At 31.2% G+C, this 14,268-nt stretch overlaps 1 protein-coding gene across 4 annotated transcripts; it reads left to right on the top strand.

The window, feature by feature from the left end:
- Nucleotides 1-4,596: 4,596 nt before the first annotated feature.
- On the top strand, nucleotides 4,597-6,988 carry LOC111374575 (biogenesis of lysosome-related organelles complex 1 subunit 2). Of its 4 annotated transcripts, XM_022997263.1 has the most exons (4): nucleotides 4,598-4,782; nucleotides 5,375-5,419; nucleotides 5,660-5,825; nucleotides 6,635-6,988. In XM_022997263.1, the coding sequence occupies exons 3-4, from the start codon at nucleotides 5,730-5,732 to the stop codon at nucleotides 6,899-6,901; spliced, it is 363 nt and encodes a 120-aa protein (XP_022853031.1). In that variant the 5' UTR covers nucleotides 4,598-4,782; nucleotides 5,375-5,419; nucleotides 5,660-5,729; the 3' UTR covers nucleotides 6,902-6,988. The 4 variants fall into 4 exon arrangements, with proteins under 4 accessions (XP_022853033.1, XP_022853031.1, XP_022853032.1 ...); XM_022997265.1 differs by lacking the exon at nucleotides 5,375-5,419 and having other exon boundaries at nucleotides 4,597-4,782; nucleotides 5,717-5,825; XM_022997264.1 differs by lacking the exon at nucleotides 5,375-5,419 and having other exon boundaries at nucleotides 5,663-5,825.
- Nucleotides 6,989-14,268: the final 7,280 nt, after the last annotated feature.

Genomic DNA, 14,268 nt, shown 5'->3' with positions numbered 1-14,268 from the left:
TGTAGGACAAGCAAGTGAGTCCAAAGTAATGTCTAAGGTTAGATGATTCGATAAAAAGATGAGGTCGAGTGTACTTTCATCCAAGGGCCAACATTTTGTTTGTAATACTATAAATACTTCCTCCATGTAACATTTGAAGGCTAATGTATCTTTAGATATTAAAAGCCACCTTTTTTCTTCTCCTTTATTGATTTTACACTTCCTTAGCAACGAGTTCAAATTATTTCGCTTCAATTGAGTTGTTTAAGATTGGTTGTCATTATACAATTGTTTCACAAATCTACCTTCGGAATCCAAACACATTTGTCTCGTGTCATTGAGCTTCTCCCACATCCAACATTTTTGGAGTATTGACGAACTAGCAACCCGTCCTTATGTGTTGAAACTAGTTCATGTGTGCGCGAGTAAGCCCAGTATCTGTTGTCCGCAGAAATTGATGTCAACACCAACTAAGATACATTTATTATTAAAAGTTTGAGATGTAAACTCATTAGTATTATCAAGAGACACACGTCCTGGTTGAATCATTTGGCAACATATTATTAAAATTTGGGTAAATAATATTGCAAACTTCAGGTTGCAAGTATATAATAAATGTCATGTAATCATTTAGTAAATGCATGTTAAAATCAAATAATATCTACATGGTCAATATGAAGGTGATGAGCACATATATTACCCTAAGTAGTATCTAGAAGTATAGGAACTCAGTCCCAATTTTAGCTAGTAAAGATATATTGGTCTATATAACCTAAGAACAAGAACCTCGTGAGAATTAATTAAACTGAAAAATCTTATAATTTTTCAATAGATATTTCAGTAATTATTCGCATCATTATTTACTCGTATAGTCTAATCTTTCATTAAAATAATAAAATATCCAAGATATTAAAATTTTAGTTCAATGTATGTTTATTTCAATTCTACTTTACTTTTATGATACAAATCATGATGTTTCCTTTTGTGTAGTGGAGAGAAAATGATTATGGTATTAAATTTTGTTCATCAATGTAACAAAATATTTGCTCCTCGAGAGCCTTCAAACAATATTTTGCAGAACCAAATATTGCATTAATATTAATTTCTATCTTTTTTTTCCTTTCTCATTAAGGGATTTGTGATCAATTCAGCTAGATAACGTATTACAAGTACCAAGAGTGTGTTAAAGAACAACTCTGTCACTTTTTCACAATTGTAGGAGTCAAAATTAGTTTAATTTAAAGATTACTAAAGTCCAAATCGAGAGGTTTATGTAAATGGTGTGATTAATAAAGGTTATAAAGATTATAAAAGGCGGTGCTAATCCATTCCTTTTATAGTTTCACTTCATTTGAATAGATGATGGGGATTAATTCAATTTTATGGTATTTTGTTTAGAGTATTTTTGTAGATGTATTTGTAAGAACTTTATTCAACTTTTACGACTTTCTTAAATATCTCTCTCTCTCTCTCTCTCTCTCTCTCTCTCTCTCTCTCTCTCTCTCTTCGATAATACTTTAACATTCTATGTTTTTAAAGTCTTCCATAAATTTCTTCAAAATTTTGCCAAGGTCGATGCATAAATTGCTAACTAATTTTAACATTTGACCCTTTTGGATCTCATACACACAAAAGTTTCTCACATAGTTCTAGCGCATCATTGAGTGCAAATATTGACTGCATTTGCAGGTATTCAATTATGTTACAATCGGGATGTAACATATCGCTATTATATTTAAAAGTATAAATATTCTTAAACATCTCCAACTATTATATTGAAACTTAATAGTTTACAAGAAAAAATTTAATAGAATATAATGTTACAGTGTTGATTATTTTGATGCACAATTATATATATATATATATATATATATATATATATATATATATATATATATATATAGATTGTAATATTTTTAGTAAGTTTGATTTAAAATCAGGTTTCTGGCAAGTAAAAATGCACCCAGATTCAATAGAATGGACAGCTTTTACTAGTCCAGAATGACATTTTGAATGGTTAGTTATGCCATTTGGATTAAAAAATGTCCCTAATATTTTTCAAAGAAAAATGGATAGCATTTTTAGTAAACATAACAAATTTATTATAGTTTACATAGATGATATTTTAGTATTTAGTAAAAATAGGAGAGAACATAGAGGACAAAGAAAAATTAGTTTTACAAAAGAAAATTTCTGAATTAGAACAGGAAATTATTAATTTAAAGATCTCAAATCCAATTGCTCAGACACATGCAGGTACTATAGAGCCCAAGAATTCTATAGCTAGTCCAACTCAAACGGAAGCTGGTAAAGACTTATCAAATCCGTTTATGGTTCTGGGCTTACCAAAAGCTCAACAAACTCAAGGGATTGTTGATTCTCTTACTTTTCAATTTAATCAGACTCAACAGGCTGAAAATCCTGTTACAGATAATAAAAATATTTCTGAAGACCAGACACAGCAGACTGTTTCATAATTGTGTCTGTCAATACTGTCTAAAGAGTCTCATCCATCAGTACATCCTTCTGGATTATCATCATCTTCTGAATTATTGTCTTCAAAATTATCCAAGTCTTTTTCTTTTTCAATTTTCTTTTTGCCTTTATTTTTCTTTTTAATCTGTATTTTCTTTTTCTTTGTAGTACTTTGTTTAACTTGTTGCTGTATTTCTTCAATTTTCTCAAACATTTCTTTGATTCTTCTAATATCTGATTGAGAAATCTGTTCTGGATTTTGAACTGATTGAAATGATTCTGGAAAATTAATTGGGCTTTTCTGTTTAAGATCCATTGGGCTAATAAGTCTAGTAGCAGAATTTTCATATATATATATATAGTTCAATTTAAATGGTAATTACATAATTAATATCATAAAAAAATAAGACTAATAACAAACTATCGAATCAAGTTGATTCTTAAAATTCATACTAATCTCAAAAGATGGAATGAGGGATTAAGAATGGAACTAAACACAAATTTTTAACATGAAGGATGAATCTTAATATCTATTCAAAAATAGTAAAAAAAGAAAAAAAAAAAAAAAAACTAACAATCGCCTAGTTTTAAATTGTTTATATTCATATATTTTCTCTTCCTAGTCGTTAACACCACAGACAGGTTCTATCTTGCAACAGAACATGTTGTGTTATTATCACATCTTTCATATTTTTTCATTGTACATATCTCATTTTTTAAAACTCTCTCCTCCAATTTCTCGTATATTCAATTTCTAGTTACCTTTGTTAATCCATTTTTATTTTTAAATGAACAAATAATATAATATTTTGTGCGAATTAGTATAAATATGATCGATTAACTCATGAGGAGTACATTAAAGAATATTTTTTTGATAATTATTTTATGATAATAGTGTTCATTTAAGGTACTAGATATTGAAACATAATGAAATGGATATATATTAGGAAAAATTTGATAGCTACCATAATTAACATTACGTTTACTTTAGAGAAATGAGAAACAAATAAAAAAATTGCAAAAAATTAGATCACTCCAAAATAAAATAAAAATAAAAATACATTTTTAGAATATTATGTAATGGAAACCGATTTTGGAGGATCCACATGATTAGAAGATTCATATAAGAACTAATCGGTGGATATATTAAAAAAGTTGCTTTCTTATGAATTTATCCTATAAAATTTAAAAATTTAAAAATAAAATAAAATGATTGACGACGTCAACAATTGAAACCTCTACAAATTATGAATAGAAATCACAATAGTTGAACCAACATTGAAAGAATTCGGTTGTAGGGGCATTTGACTTTTTCGTAGTTTCTACCATATGATCATATGTCACTATTGTAATCTTGGACGAGTTATCTAATAAATTGAGAATTTGACTCATTCTATAATTGCGATAAATTCATATTGCTCAAGTTCATGTGAGAGGTAACAGATGTATTCTGACCACTGCTATCTAGTAGAATTATGATAATTTCATGTGATGATTGTTCGTGTAAAAGTAAATTGTTGCCAAATGTCACTGGATTTAGCAATATACAATTATTGCTCGTTTGAGTAATATCCCTTCTATATTGTATAGTTGCGACCAAGAATTTGTGATCCTCCAACCTTGTAAATGAAAAATAATGATTTTTTTTTTGGGAGTACAAATGAAGTAAACAATTTACCCTCCCTCTATATAACAATAAAAAAGAGAAACATATTGTTTAAATTACCATATCTTCGGGAACAATATCCGGCATTGAAAGAATTATAAACAAAATTGCAAAAATTCTAAATTAATTGAATTTCTATACATCTTATTTAAGATTGTTTTTATTGATCACTACATACATTAAACCCAATTTGGTAGAGATTAAAATCTAAAGTTTTATTAAAGTCAAAGTAACAACTAATTTTAAAAAGATATTTTATAAATCCTATAATTTTTCAATCACGTATTTTTTCAAATTTTATCAAAATTTGTTAAAAATTTAATTTTAATCCTTACGAACAGAAGCTAAAACTGAAAGTTAAATCTTCAATTGGTCTAATTTGTTTCTTTATCACTTACTCGATTGAGGCCCACCTGAAAAATTGATTGAAAAGAGGAAAAATCTTGCAAAGCCCAATTAAAAGGGCATGTAAGTCCAACTGTAACCCGTGTCGTTCAACTCTTAAAGCAAAGCGGACAAGCAGCTAAGGATTTTCTTTCCTCGGTATTAAGCTGAAATTTGGGGAAGAGACAAAGAGGGAGACATATTCATCACTCGTTGCCACCATTTTATCTTGTGTTGCAGTGATTTCTACTCAACTTCTTCATCAACAAAATTGAAAGGTATTATCGGATTTTATTACTGTAAAAACTGGCTTTATATGTTGAAATCGCGCTCGATCAGATTGCTGTGAATGATTTTAATTTCAAGTCAACTCTTTATAATTTATTTATTTTTCCGAAATTCTTGTTTCTTGATGGTAATCTTCCTCCTGCAACAATGGGTTATTGGACAACATTTCTCTTGGATTTTTGATGCGAGTGTTTATGGGTTTCTCCTTGCCTTAAAACTGGTTGCCCCTTAATTATAATAGGTGAAATACCCAGAACCAAAATCCAGTGGAGGCACTTGCTCCCACTATACCCCAGGTGTCTCCGCCCCTGGTTTTTGACGTGTTTGGTATGCTAGTGTGAACTAAATTGGGCTGGTCACTATGTTCTTCTTATCTCTGTGTATGTGTTTTGAACATAGCATGATTTTGTTCTCAAAATTTCAAACGCTTCTGACATGTTTGGTATGCTATACTGAACTAGATTGTTCTGGACACAAATAGAGATGAAAAATGGATTAAATTAACCATGCATCGGTATTCATTACCGCAAACCATATGAGCTTTTCGAGCGTTGACTGAATTAGATGTAATTCTCATGCCAGTAGTGTTAATGAGGATCTAGCCAATGCAAATCTCCCTCAACTTCAGTAAGTCTGCACATTCTGGTCCTTAAACCTTTATGGTGTGCTCTTAGTTCCCAAAATGTAGTATTGCAACTATTAAATGGTTTTATGCATTCAAAATCTCCTGTATGGTAAGTCCTTCTAGCATGATTTTTTTTCCTGATGTGGAATGATAATCGTTATCACATGGACCAGTGCCATAACTAAATATTACCAGTGAGTTAATTAAAATAAAATGAACCTATAATAATGGTGCGTATGCAGTAGACGGAGAAATTTCAAGCAAAGACTGATAAGGTTAATTTGTTGAGGTGGGCTCAGAACCTGATCCCTAATGGCTTCTGGTACGGAGGATCAGAAAGACCAACTGGCTGAGTCCCTTGACGACCTTTTTACCAGTGTCTCGACCATGATCAAAGGCGAGCTTCAGGTAACTTGAATGGTGGAACACATTTGACATTAATCTTTTTTGAATATTACAGAATTGGGGTGTTGTTATGTAAAAGATCTAGTAGTCATTGAAAATTTTGGATCTGCTTCTGGAAGACAAACAAATTCTGAATTAGTGTTTCTTGAACTCTTTGGTGAATATGGATGATTGCTCAAGGTAAAATCCGAGAAAATCAATCTATAGTCATAAGTCAAATGGTGGAAATCAGTTACCAAGTAATAACTGTCAATTTTTTTTACCTTAACCCAGTCCATATGAATCTTAGAAACATGAACAAGAGTATATTTAGGAGGACAAAATTAATTATCTTAAGTAAATGTTTTCACATCACTAAAATGTAGAGCTCTGAACAATGTCATGAAAGAAGACTACAGCTACAATGATTGATTTCGGATTCATGGACCATTATTCTTGTGCCATTTTAATGAGTGAAAGATTTATAAAAACTCAATGTCCACAATGAGGAATTGTTCGATGATTATGATACTGATGATCTGTAGTTCTCACATTAAGGTGATCTACTTTAAATTTGTGTGCGCTTTGCTGGTTTTCCTTTATTTTACTTCTCTCTTTAATAGAGATGAGGACTTCATCCATGACAATGGTTTGTAATTTCACACAGATTTTTTTTTTTTTTCTTTCCCTTTTTTCTTATTCTTCTTTATTTATTATTTTTATTTTTTTTTATTTTTTTCATCTTCTTCTGTTTGATATAGAAATCTTGGTTGTTATTCATCAGTTTGTGCAAGTTTTGACTGATGACTGTTGCTGAACTTTTCATGTTTCAGGGAACAAACAATATACTTGAGCTCTTGGAGAAAATGAATGTAAGAGTAGCTGAAGAATACAAAGGCTTTGGTGATGTGGCATCGGGATTAAGAGTATTTGTGGAGCAATTGAAATCCAAAAGCAATAGCTTTGACGAGTATGTTCAGCAGATTGATGCTATAGAGAGGCAAGTTACAGAATTTGAAGCTGTGATTTCAATGCTTGATAAACATGTTTCATTACTAGAATCAAAAATGCAATCTGTTTACCAGATTCCACCATCATAAAACAGTTATATTCGTTCTTTAGTGAAATTGATTTCATTTTGATCTTAATACATTCATGTCAATGATTAATACATCTTGCTTTACATATATCTCTCAATGCATTACTTTGTTCTACGAGATCATTTAACTGCTGAAGGTGAAATGGTAGAAACAGGAATTTTTTAACAAATTTGATGCAGCATGTTGGGAATGTTGGACTTATTTGGAGCCTAATTACATTGTAGACAATATTGGAATTTGGTTACCCTAATATTTCGCACAGTTTTATATATATATATTTGAGGCTTATGCCTCAAATAGTGCTTCATGTGAGGCCGTCATAATGCGCTCAAAAGCTGCACGTTTAAGGTCGCTTGAGAGGCTTATGCCTTCTTTTACTATGGCTTATACCATGAAGTTATGAGGCTTATGCCTCAAGTCTGAGCCTCGTGCTAGCTAGAGTGTTCGCCCATTTAACTTGCATTTTTCAGACATTTAATTATTGTCCTTAGCTTTTTGAGTTATTTCTTTATAACTTAAAATGTTTTATGTCCTTTTTCTTTTTGTTTTTTCTAACTACTCGGAGGAGAATACACCATTGTAATTGGAGGATGATACAACGAATGAAAAGAAACTTATAATGAGGAAGATGATGATGTTTATGATTTCGTTAAAGATATTATTAATATTGATAATATAAGAAATTTCTGAGCAGTCATAATTTTTATTCATGATTACACCTTAGGATTCAATTAAACCTTTTTAAACATTGATATTCTTATCATATATAAACAATTTGAGGGTCTACGGGGATTGAGTAGCCAAGACGTAGTTGTGTGATCAACCTTGTAATTTCCTTTACAATTGTGAAAAATTTGTAGTGGCAAGTGGACGTAGTTTTTACATTGAGACTGAACTACTCTAAAATCAACGTGTTTGCTTTGTGCGTTTCTTATTTTTATTTTTATTTTTTTCGTTATTGCTCTTGGATAGAGACCTACATCTTATTGTTATGATTGTATTGTTTTAGTGCTGATTGAATTCCTGGAATGCAAATGCTTCTTAGTTCGTGTTCAGATTATTGAAGATGCAAGAAATAAAATAAAGAATGTGATGCAAAAGCCAATAATCAAATAAAGTATGATTGTCTTCGAGGCATTGTTTTTGTTTGGTCTAAATTAAAATCAGATTAAAATATCATGTTAAAGTCAGCAATTAATTTTAATCATACATTTTATAAAATTCACAAAATTTGAACGATGCATTTTATCAACTTTTATTAAAATTTCTTAAAAATCTAATTTTAATTTGGGAAATGTTATTCGTACAGACTCATTTGCACAGAGTCTGTACAGATGCTCTCACATGGGGGTGGACCCCACACATGGGATCCACATGTGGGGTCCACCCCCATGTGAGAGGCCCTGTACAGACCCTGTGCAAATGGGTCTGTACAAGGAGTTTAATCCTTTTAATTTAGGGGGCATAATCTTTTCCTGGTTTTGCAAACGCATGCATGGCAACTGCCAAAATGATTGTAGGGCAGGAAATATCGTTGGTTTTCAATGGATGCATCTCTAAGATCATTTTTTAACATGGACACGAGGAAATATTACCACCTTGATAAAATAGTTCTACTTCTCAAGATAATTCATAACAAACAATTCTGAAGAAACGTCAATAAGTGTACCAATTCTAGCAAGAAAGTTGTGTTACATCACTAGAAATTTCTGTGTTTTAAGATGATTCATGTGAGTTTTGATTATCTATTGCCGCGAGTTTGAATCCGTGCGATGTGAATTCATCGTTAAGGTCGAGTTTCCCTACTTTAGATAGCCCAAGTTTGACAAACATTATTTAGAAAAAATAATATTTTGAATAGTGATTCATAGGAGAATGTGAGGTTAAAAAATAGGAAAATATTTTGAATTTATATATAAAATATGTTATTGTGTAAATGTGTACAGAAGAAAAAATGTTTTCAAATAATGATTGTCAGATTTAGTTGTTGTACCAAGGAGGAAGCAAGGTACAATCTTTAATACTTAAAACCTCTGGTATACATACAGATGTAAAATCTTTGTTTGACTGACCCTTGTACAAATTATCAAACCATTACCATGTCGAGTGATGTTATGTGTACAAATGAGGTTGACCAAAAAAGGTTGACAAAATATGAATTGGTAAAATCTATATCACTCATTTTAAAATCAGATTTTGAAATCAAAACAAATCAACATCCTCGATCATGTCAACACCTATTTTGTCAACAAATTTTGTCTACCTACTTTATATAAGTTAATTAATTGTACCATGTCTCCATGTGTCTACGTATTTTCCCATGAATGTTATTACTCTCCCCGTCCACAAAGATAAATTTACTTTTCTTGTTTTGTTGCTTCTCATTTTCATTTTTGATCGCACTAGTCAAAGTTGATCGTGCATTGCACGTTATTCTAAAATACTTTATAAGTAATATAAAAATAATATTTGATACTAATTTGTCGGAGGATTTGATGAGTCTCAAACAAATTTAAAGAAAAAATAAAATGTAGCATAGAAATTTAAGATCAGAAAGTTGTACTCAAATTATACTCTCAAAATTCAATTTTTATGATTCAAGTTTTTTGTAATGATGAAGTACTATAAATGAGTAATCTTTTTATATTATATTTGATACATAAAAATTAATTGTTAATATATAAATTTAAACACCCATTAAAATTTTTAGATATATTAATATGAATAAAATCATCTACAATAACTATAAATTCATGTAATTCAAGATTCATCAATTGAAAATTCATTGAATTTAAATTAATGAAAATATTAATTGATTAATTGAGAATTAATAACACAAATTTCATAAATGACAATAATTTTATAGTATTTATTACATATCGAAAAACGAGAAGTAATATATTATTAAAATAACTGAATTGTATGGAGGTTAAAATCGTCCAAAAAATGATTCTCCCTTGATGTGATATTTTAATATATTATAGATAATTAATGTTTTAATTTTCTAATATATCCCAATTCAATATATCTTGTTATCAATAAACATGAACTATCATTATTCAATATAGGGATATATTAGAAAAAAATATAAGTAAATTTTATAGTTTCAATATATACTAATTAAGTTTTCTAAACCCATATGAAAATCAAAATAAGTCTATCTTTACGGAACGGATGTAATGTACTTTATAGAATCTCTAATATATATATATATATATATATATATATTCTTAGGCCATAAATGTAGTTTGGCTCGATCAAGGTATTTCAATATATGAATCCCCAGTTATAGTTCAGATATTTCGAGCCCTGACTTGTCGATTTTGATTCCTGTTTGGTTTTACTTTTAGCCATAACTTTTTCGTTAAAAAAAGAGATGACAATGCAAATTATCTTTCTAATATCTAGTAAAAGTAAAAGAAATAAAATATGTTGTCAATTATATATTTTAACATTTTCTTAATTCATTGCAAAAATGTCATCAAAAAACATCTAATAACTGGTATAATAACATCCAATTCTCGTTGTGGCTTTGTGTGCAACGTCTCAAGTTGTGTGAGTCGAGCAACGCTTAAATTGATATCGGGAGAAATAAATGACTCTGATTATTAGGGTACTTACTACTTGAGCATTGTAAACATGCTACTTCTTGAGCCTTGCTAACATTATTTGTTCGACTGAATCATAGGACTAATAAAAAAAAATAATAATAATTTTAACAAATTCAATTCTAGAGTCGGGTACTCACAATTTCGATTCAAGAACCCAGAATCAATCCAATCTCGAAAATTCTCGATTTTGATTCCTAATTTATTTACTTTTTGAACCGGGTCGAATCCTTTGATTATGGTTCAGGACTCTTGTTTCCAATTAAAATGCCCCTAAATATTCTTATGTACAATTTTCAGAATTTTCGCAATTCGTTTCAAAATTGTCTGCGGTTGACAATTGGGACTTTTCCAATTTTAAAAATTATATTAAATCACTATCTATCTAAAATTTTAAGGTATTAAAATTTAGAGAAACAATCTATTTTGCACAAGTAATTAATTATTCTAACTCGATTATATGTCTTATTAATTCAATGATGAAAATATTGAGACCCACTGTAAACTTATTTACTAATGAAATTATTTGGCAGGTCATAAATAAATTATATAATCATCAATAGAACGACTTTTTAAATGTACTTGCTTGACTTATTTTTAACTCAATTAATAAATATATATATTTTTGGAGTACTAAAAGTAATATTAAGATTTTACTTTGTAGTATCCTTGTGTTTATTATTATTATTATTATTATTATTATTATTATTATTATTATTATTATGGCAATTTAACTAGGCCCAACATGGAATTTAAATTAAGTGGAAATTACAAAAATCCCGACTTTTAAAGATCTCAATGCAAATATGAGGTGAGATGGTTTTTATGCAGATTTCAAGTATGAATTTAATTATTAATATTAATACAAAATATTTCATCCCCAATTCAGCCTTAAAATTCATTTCACACAGCAATCAGCATCTTTTCTCCTCACTTTATCCCGTTAACCCATGGTGCCGCCGCCCACAGCCGGAGAGAGCATTTCACGTCGTCCCGCAGTGGTGCTTCACCTTTCACGTCGTCGCTTCGTCTTTCTCACTCGTCGTTTTGAAGTGCTTCGTAGCAACGATCGCTCGCTGTTTGGAGGCGCTTTGCCGCAGCACAGGAACCACTGCTGCAAGGTTTGGATGGTGTTTTGTGTGGTGTTTGCGGTGGTGCCGTGGTGGATCTGGTGTAACTGCTGCCATTTTTTGATCTGTGATTTCGGCGGTTGGGGTGATTTGCAAATGATTTCTCTGTTCAGCATGGATGTGGGTGGCTTTGGTGACTTCGTGCGGTGCCGGGTGCAATGGATCTAGGTAGGATGGTGGTGGTGGTGGTCTGGTTGTGGTCGGCGTTTGGTGGTGGTTTTGGACGTATTGGTCCGTTGTGGGTGGTTGTGATGGTTGTTGATGCAAGTGGTGGAGGTGGGTGATCTGTGGTCTGTGTTCGGTTTTGTTGATGCAATGTGGGTAGAAGCCAATTCTGTTGGTGCGATGTGGGTGGTGTTGTTTGCTAGGGTGTTGGTGTAGTGTGCGGCGGCGGCGATTATGGTGATACAAGTTGGTGGTTTGGGTTGATTGTCGATGGTCTGTGACCTTAAAATTTGATAGTATGTGACCTCAACGATTTGGTCTGTGACCTTAAAATTTGATGATCTGTGACTAAAAAATAATCTGTGACCCATAAAATTTTTAATTTGTGATCTCGAAATAATCTGTAACTTACAAGATTTTTGATTTGTGACCTCGAAATAATAAGTAATCAATTAATTTGATGATATGTGATCATTAAAAAAATATGTGACCAATAATTGTTTAACCGTGACTTTATTATATTTATTTAATAAATATTTTTAATTAATTATATCTAAATCTAAATTTTGAATTTTCAAACATTTTACCTGAATTTTGAAATGGTGTGAAGAATACACCTTAAATATGAATTTTTCCCTTAAATTAATCCATGTAACTTACTTTTAATAACTTAAATTATTAAATCATTGTTTGGGACAAATTTAATCAAGATTTGAAGCCATTTTATGACCGTTGGCAACTCAGAAATGGTCCTATTGCGACGAGGTATTTACTGTCATCACTTGAAATTATCCCCTAAATATGATAAAAGTCTCCATTACCGTTTTTATTAGTTTGAATTACTTGTTCACATTTTTTTCTAGCCATCATATTTGACTATAAGAAAGGACATTTCTGAAAATGATGATAATTAATTGGCAAGGTAGTCAAAAGCTACATCTACAATGGGACCCACTTCTGAGTTGCCAAAGGTCATAAAATGGCTTATAAGCTTGGAAAAGTCCCTCCCAGACATGGTCATAGTATGATAAAAGAACGAAGTGCATCAACTAATTTATAAATCATGATCATTTTGTGTAATAAAAAAAAAAAAAGGTTAAAAGGGCTTTGTACTTGAGGAATAATTATATGCATTTTAGAACTGAACAACATGGGACAAGGTTAAACATTCCAATTATTCTTAAACTCTCTTAAATGTTTCATAATTCATATTGACATTTGTAAGTTTTTCGAGTTGGCATTGAATTTCTCAAAATATTCATAATCAGGGGCAGAGCCATGGTGCCTGCACTAAACTTTGGAGCCAAACCCAATCCAGCTTTCCTGCCTGCACTGAACTTGGGAGCCAAACCCAGTCTAGCTTCACTTGTGACACAATGTTGATGGGCAAAATCTTCTTCTGTTTTGAAGGTCAAGCAAGTGCACTGTAAATTCTATAATCACTAAGTTCTTCTAGAGGGGCCACATAATGCGTTCTTCTACTCATCTTTTTTGAGTATTTAATCTTTCTTTTCTTTTCTTTTTTGGGTTGAAAATATTGGTTCTTGAAGTAGAAAAGATATTGTAAAATCTTTAAAGCTATCAAGGTTTTCTTTATATATTATTGTTACCGATATTGAAATGGACATGAGATTTTGTTATTGTTTGTTGGTTTTTGGATAGAAATTAATTCTTGAAGTGGAAGCAATATGGTGTTTCCATTTGGGTTTCTGGGGTTTTCTTCAGAGTGGCTGAAGGGTGCTCTTCTCCGGCATTTGACTTATTTTTTAAATGATTCAAGTAATTTTAAGTAGTGATAGCAATGGGTCGAGTCGAGCCGGCTCGGCCCTTTAACCAATGAGCTCGTGAGCTAACGAGCCACGAGCTCGTGGGTCGAGCCGAGCCCACGAGCCGCTCGCGAGCTCGTGTTTTTTCTTTTAATTTTTTTTGCACATTTTTTGCACCTTTTTTTTTTTTTTTTTTTCATATTTTTGGACAAGCCCACGAGCCGGGTTTTAACGAGCCGACGAGCCGCTCGGCTCGTTTAACATCCCTAATTTTAGGTGTTTCTTGGGATCGGAAGAAATAATACTAGAAGTGAAAAGGTTATTTGGGGGTTCGTAAAATATGGGATTAGGTGGTTGATGCATTAACTAGAAGAAATAATACTGGAAGTGAAGGTTATTTGGGGGTTTGTAAAACATGGGATTAAGTGGTTGATGCATTAAATGTAAGAGTCTTGGGATGTGGAGAAATCAAAGGACGGGAAGAAGAGATTAGTCCTTAAGCATTGAGACGAATGAAAGAATTTTGCCCTTTAATATAATGCTCTCTTGCAATTTACCTCAATACTTGTTTATCAATAATTTGCCGCTTGAAGATTGAGGATTTATAAATTAGATTCTTAGAATCTAGTGATGTTATCTTGAATCTATTTAGTTTCACTTGAGACAATAGCGAATGTAGAAAATTTACTACTAATGTT

This window comes from Olea europaea, unplaced genomic scaffold, assembly GCF_002742605.1.
Source record: "Olea europaea var. sylvestris unplaced genomic scaffold, O_europaea_v1 scaffold126, whole genome shotgun sequence".
In the NCBI taxonomy this organism is placed as follows: Eukaryota; Viridiplantae; Streptophyta; class Magnoliopsida; order Lamiales; family Oleaceae; genus Olea; species Olea europaea.
Note: the sequence above shows the minus strand (reverse complement) of the source record. Positions and strands in the feature narration are given on the sequence as shown.